The sequence below is a fragment of the Citrus sinensis genome, chromosome 3 (assembly GCF_022201045.2).
Source record: "Citrus sinensis cultivar Valencia sweet orange chromosome 3, DVS_A1.0, whole genome shotgun sequence".
NCBI lineage: Eukaryota > Viridiplantae > Streptophyta > Magnoliopsida > Sapindales > Rutaceae > Citrus > Citrus sinensis.
The window spans coordinates 2319299-2325425 of NC_068558.1; the positions used below are offsets into that span (position 1 = coordinate 2319299).

Genomic DNA, 6127 nt, shown 5'->3' on the forward strand with positions numbered 1-6127 from the left:
TTTAAAGAGAATTTTTCAAATTTTTAATCTTATCTTTCTTGTAGGAACTTTAAGAAAATATCAATAATTTAAAGAGGGTAAACCAACAATTTTAATTTTTTTTTTAGTTATTTCTGTCTACAAACTGTTGTTAAGGGTAATATTATCTTTGCATAGTCAACTAACGATCAATGTTAAAGTTAACTGATGGTAGGAGATTTTTTACAAATAAATAAATTCTCGCCATCTACTTGCAACAAGCCCAAACCTCAGGGGAGATTTTTAAAAATTACCCTTATTTTCTCACTGCACTCTACAGTCGATTCATGCTCCATTGACCTATGGCAATAGGATTAATGTCGTCTTAACATCGTAACTGAGGATTAAGCCACTCGCTTGTCTAGCAAATGAGGTTCTTTTTGTAAGAAAGAATCATAATCGCTAGATCAACTAGAAATTGGTCCCATTTTTTTTTTTTTTTGAAAAAAATTTGATTTCATACTAGTATACAAAAGAAACTTCACGGACAACCGTTGTGTATCGTTTCAATCAGGTATTGAAATTAAAAGTACCATGTCTTGAGTCCTTCAACAGACAACCAATCCTTGACATTTTTCCTGAAAACAATCGGAAAATAACTCACTTATGATCTCAACTCCTCCTTGATTCCAGATCCTTCAATCTTCGTACAACTTACATTAATCGTGAGGAGAATTCTGAGGGTCTCCCTTGCCAAGCTTTCCTTTCCAACTACATGAACATAAGCCTTCATGATCTTGGATAAAAAGATCAACTGTTTTGCTTACTTGGGGAGTGACCATAAATAAAATAATGCTGCAATAAGGTACACAGTACACACTCGTCCTAAAGTAAGCAACCAGTTCAAAGGATGGGCCGCGTGTCCTTGATGTCAATTTGAAGATCAAAATTTGACATTGTCCTTCAAGTAACACACAATCTCTTGCTGCAGCAGTGCAAATTGAATAACCTACATTAATCTTCTAAAATAATGATGTCTAAAAACTAAAATATATGCATGTGCATACAAAACAGAAGTTTGAAAATGGAAATAAGAAGATTGATATGGCTTCAACAGGATAACTTCTTTCAACTTACAATCAAACAGAGGATGATGCAACCAGCAGCACCAGGAAACAAAGCGTACCAAAAATTCAAGCTATGCAGCTTAACCCCATCAATGAATAGAATTGGCAAACTTGCAGCTGCAATTGCAATTATATCACGTGCGTATTAATACATGACAAATGAAGCTAGGTTAACTTATGTCAAGGCAAATAGTGACTAATAAGAGAAAAAGGATGTACATGCGATAAAAGCTATGATTGGATACAACCTGGTGGATGCGGAGCACGAGCATAGATCATGAATGCAATTGAAGCTGCAAGACCTGCACTCCTAGCTAGCCAACCTGGTCCAAATATTGAGAATGCCAAGACACCTATGGCTGCACAACCAATCTGAGACATGAACACATTGTATTTCTGCAATATTGCGAGAGTAAGTGATTAGTTTAGAATGTATGATAATCACTTAATCTCAAGAGAAGAACATTATAATGTAAAATGGGACAGCAAGGAGCCAAATAATCCAAAAACTTTTCAAAGTCTCTCCATGTTCAGTGCAAAGGTTTTCAGTCCTAATATTCCTCTATAAAGGATTAAGGCCCTGTAACTATATGAGAATAAGGTGCTTTAAATTTTCATACACAGAATAGGAATTACTAGCTATTAATATAATGCCATATCAAATTCGATCAACGATTTTGTTTACCAAAAGCTTAAGCTCTTGTACAATTAAATTAAGTTAAACCGCATTTGCTATAAATTAAGGAGAGTCTAATTAGACTAAATATGAAGCAACTGATCAAAATGTAATAGTGTGGTAGACTTCCTTGACTTAGGCTTTCAAAGGTAAAACTGCAGTGAAATAGAAGCCAGTTTATGACTATCTAGCAAAGCACTACGAATAAGAGGTGGAGGGTTCGGTTTGGGTATTATTTTTGGAGTTCATTTTTTTCCTTTTTTTTAAATAAACAATTGTATAAAACCTTCGGATGTCTTCAAAAGGCAAAGGTGGCTATCAACAGCAAGCATCTATCAACACTTTGACAATCGCCAAAAAAACAAAAAAGGCCTTAAAAACCCAAATAGTATAAGGCCTTTCAAAACTGTGAAAATTATATTATGAAATAACTCAAACTACCAAAATTGCAATACTTGCACGAGAGAATGACACTTCGATCTCTCTTAGAAATTATTTTTACCTCTTAGATCTTTGATAAATTTTAATAGTCTATCTATTGATTGATGTTAAATTAGTAACAAATACATATATTATCAAAGAAAAAATGTGAAATTTGGAAAAATATTAATTACTTTTAATTTGTCGAAGTCTTAGATAATTAATTTGGTATGACTTTAAGGGCTCGGCCGAGTGGCTTTTCAGCCTCCTTGTTTGGCTAGCCACTCAAATTGAATTTGTAATAATGGGTTGGTTGTACCTTTACCATAAGAATATGAATGACTTGTTAAAGAAATTAAAGAAACAAAATTTAAAGGTCGAAAAATTTAATCTTTTTCAATAATTTTTCTTCCTGATTGTCTTAACACAAGGAACGGGACGGTGCACAAAAACTTATGAAAGACCCAGATAATAGAAACAAATTTGAAGAGGAATGAAAGTGTCATCGTCTCTTCTTGTTCTCGTACTTAGAAATAAGCGAGAGATTGATAACACGTGTAGATGTCATACTACAGCCTGTGATACGTCGTAGGGTGTATTAAGTATTAGTATGACATATCATCCAGAACAGAGGAGGTAGTGTTAAGTGTGCTAATTGCTGCTATACGTTACCCAAAAAAGGATAATACACCACATCCAACCCAATCCCCCCCCCCCCCCTCCCCGGCAAAAAAAAAAAGAAAAAAATCGCCGGCATTTGCAAAATAGCAAGTGGAATTCATAATTTAAAAGAGTTGACAATTGACATATAATATGTATATAAAGACAGAAAGAATTAAAGGAGATTACTCGAGCAGCAGGCGTGGATGGGGTAGCAAAAAGCACTGCGCAAACAGCTCCTAATGGTGCAATCGTGATTGAAAATCCTTTGGGAGCCAATATTTGATCCATCTTTCCCAATATAGCCATTGCCGCAAACGCTCCTGTTCATTAACAAATTAATTAGCACTAATCTTGCAAGCATTTAGGCTTTGTTAGATTAAACTGTCTATATAGAGAGAGAGAGAAACTCGAGCACACTTAAATTACCTGCAGAAGGCCAAAGGATGTCGCTGAGGGAAGGATTAGAAGAACCCTTTTGCGGCTTCCAACTTTCCCAGATAGGTGTAGCCACGTTACTTGATGATGCCACGATTCCATGTTCAAAATTCTTTCTTTTTCTTCTTCTTATCACACTAGTCGTCTCCTTATTAGAATTGAAACTAAGAGATGTGCCTAAAAGTAATGATCTCTTGTTTCCACTCAAAGGGTGGTCAGGGAGTTTTGATATAATGAAAGAAGAACATGAATGCAGTGATGGGGCTGTTGTTATTGAAGAGCCATTATGCTGATAATAACTGGCCCTGAATTGTGTGCTCATTTCTTGGATGCAGCTCAGCTAGCAAGTAGCACCTCAATTTCTGTCCCGTATATCTATCTATAATAACAACTCAAGACAGGAGAATAAACAAGACCGTCGAGCTGCTCAAGTGTGGGCACTTATTCTCAGTCAATTAAGACTGAAGAAGAGTGGGCTTTTGGAGAGGTCGAAAGGGCATTGCATAAGGGCATCCAGCTCAGAGTCGGAATACTAACATCCATTCATTTTCTAATCATACTTTTATCTTCGTATACATATGCTAACACGAGTAGTCGCGTACCGCGCTCGCCCTTGTTTTTTGTCCTTTTAATTAATATTTAATGCGGGCGCAAAGCCAAACTGAACGGCATTAGAAGCGGCCGGTGAATTAAATAAATAAATCATCAGTTGGGTTTGGATAATGGGAGGTGTCTCAGATTGCCGCTACTTATTATTAGAGAGTATGATTTGAACAAAAAAAAAAAGGTTCTACCGTGATCATTATTATTTACCGTGTCTGCAGGTTGGTATGTTTTTTTTTAAGGCTAATGCTAAGTTACATGTATATACCTTACAACCCTCTTACATGAATAGTAAATAAATATTATTTATGTGAGAGGGTTGTAAGGTACGTGCATGTAATTGAGAGAGACTCTTTTTTTAATTGAATCACTGATTTTGCGGATGTCAAATTGTAGATGTGGTGGAGTTTTAAGGGTCAACGCTGCTGAAACAATTAACAGGTGTTGCGTGCGCAGTTCGATTGTGTGTGACCTGTCCGTGATATAAAAATTCATTTATTTGATATCAATGACACCATGCATGTTGCAACTTGCAACCATCTAGGATTATGAACCCCTTGGGCAATAATAAATTATCGCATCTATAGAAAGCCTTTGGGATTTAACCATAAGGTTAATTAATGTAGCAAGCTTAACTTATTATATCAATATAATGGTCTATGTATTCGGATTGCTAGTTTGAGAATTACAAGGAGCCCGTTTTAACTTTTTCTTTCCCTCTGAAATTCCAACCGTTCCTTTTGGTAATTGGCCATTTAGGGCTTTTCTCAAGCTCTTTTTTTTTCTTCATTTTTGATGCACATGCAATACGACGGCAGCATTTCATAATCTTCCTTCCTAAAAAGAAAAGTGGGGGGTTTTGTTGGGCTGTAACTATTCAGTGAGTGTTTGCGTAAAAAAAAAACCACAACATAACAAGATGACACGTAATATTATTTTATCTTATGTTGGGGGGGCATATACGCAAGATTCTCAGCATATTCTCGTCAAACTTTATTGTACAGCTGAAATACCAAGTATTAGCTTTTGTAACCATCATTCTGAGTGTGCACTCAATGAAACCCAAGATGCTGTAAGCCCTACGGCCCAAACATCTGAAGCTCCCTTTGAAAAAGCTACCCACAATCGTTTATATAACGCAATCCAATCTATCACATGCAAAAGTGTTCACGTTCTTACAAGAAAATGAGGATTTTTCTATGAAATTGTATAAATTTTTACAATATTAATAATAGGGTTGCTGTGCAATCTTAGATTTTAATGTTTTAATCTTCACCATTAGCTTAATTTAGTACACAAATTACTTTTTTAATAATTTACAAGTAAAATATAATAAGTTCATGGATATAATTTTATTTTTAATTAATTAATGAAATATTTTCTAAATCACCAACAAAATAAAAAAATTTGAAATACAAAAGTATAAATGTTTAGATAATGAATATGAATCGTTTAATCTTCATCGACACATGTTAAGCGTGATCCCATTTGTAAAGATGAAAGAGAGTTTTCAGCATGCATGATTAAATTGAAGTCATAGAGTTATGGTACTTGGAAGTTTAGAATGGAGGATCTACTCTATATGAAGACTTACATGAACCCATTGAAGGTGAAAAAGCTACACCCGCTGATTTAGAAAATAAGAAATGAGCTCAAACAAAAGATAATGGGTATTATAAGGTCATAGATTGATTAAACTGTGTACCATCATGTTGCAAAGGAATCCATGGTTGATGTTCTTTAGAGAAAATAAAAAATAAAAAATGAGCAGCTGATAGCGCAGAATAAAGTCAATCTAATGAAAAAGCTTGTTAACTTGAAATATAAGGAGAGGCGTAGTATAACTAAACACACTAGTGAGTTTCAAGGCTTAGTTGATTAGTTGACTACTATGAAGATTATTCTAAATGATAAACTACAAGATTTGTTATTGTTTACTTCTTTGCCTGACAGTTGGGAGATATTAGAGGCGTTAGTAAATAATTTAGAGCCGATGGGAAATTAATCTTGGATATAGTTATAAATAGGTGGTGGAATAAAAAATCTAGAAGAAAAAGCATTAAAGTGGTTCCCTCCGAGTCAGATGTAGAAAAGCAGGAAAGGTGAAGGAGAAGTCAACGTAGAAATTTCCGTCAGCAGTATAATGATAACTCTAGAGAAAGATTTAAGTCCCAAAGGAGAAATATCAAGTGTTTTCATTGTTAGAAAATGGGTTATATAAAAAGGGAGTGTAGATTGTACAAAA

The 6127-nt window shown here is 34.8% G+C and overlaps 1 protein-coding gene across 1 annotated transcript; it reads right to left on the bottom strand.

The window, feature by feature from the left end:
* Positions 1 to 430: 430 nt before the first annotated feature.
* On the bottom strand, positions 431 to 3815 carry LOC102608325 (uncharacterized). The gene is made up of 5 exons (XM_006476597.4): positions 3271 to 3815; positions 3031 to 3164; positions 1334 to 1481; positions 1096 to 1202; positions 431 to 943 (listed from the first exon to the last, which is right to left on the bottom strand). Exons 1-5 carry the CDS (start codon positions 3599 to 3601, stop codon positions 902 to 904), a joined length of 762 nt encoding a protein of 253 aa, XP_006476660.2. The 5' UTR covers positions 3602 to 3815; the 3' UTR covers positions 431 to 901.
* Between the last annotated feature and the right edge of the window lie 2312 nt (positions 3816 to 6127).

Coding starts and splice junctions, on each gene's coding strand:
- LOC102608325 (XM_006476597.4), bottom strand. CDS start 3,601: ATGAGCACACAATTCAGGGCCAGTTATTATCAGCATAATGGCTCTTCA. Junction 1,482..3,030: donor CATCCACGCCTGCTGCTCGA/GTAATCTCCTTT, acceptor GCAATATTGCAG/AAATACAATGTGTTCATGTC. Junction 944..1,095: donor GCATCATCCTCTGTTTGATT/GTAAGTTGAAAG, acceptor GCACTGCTGCAG/CAAGAGATTGTGTGTTACTT.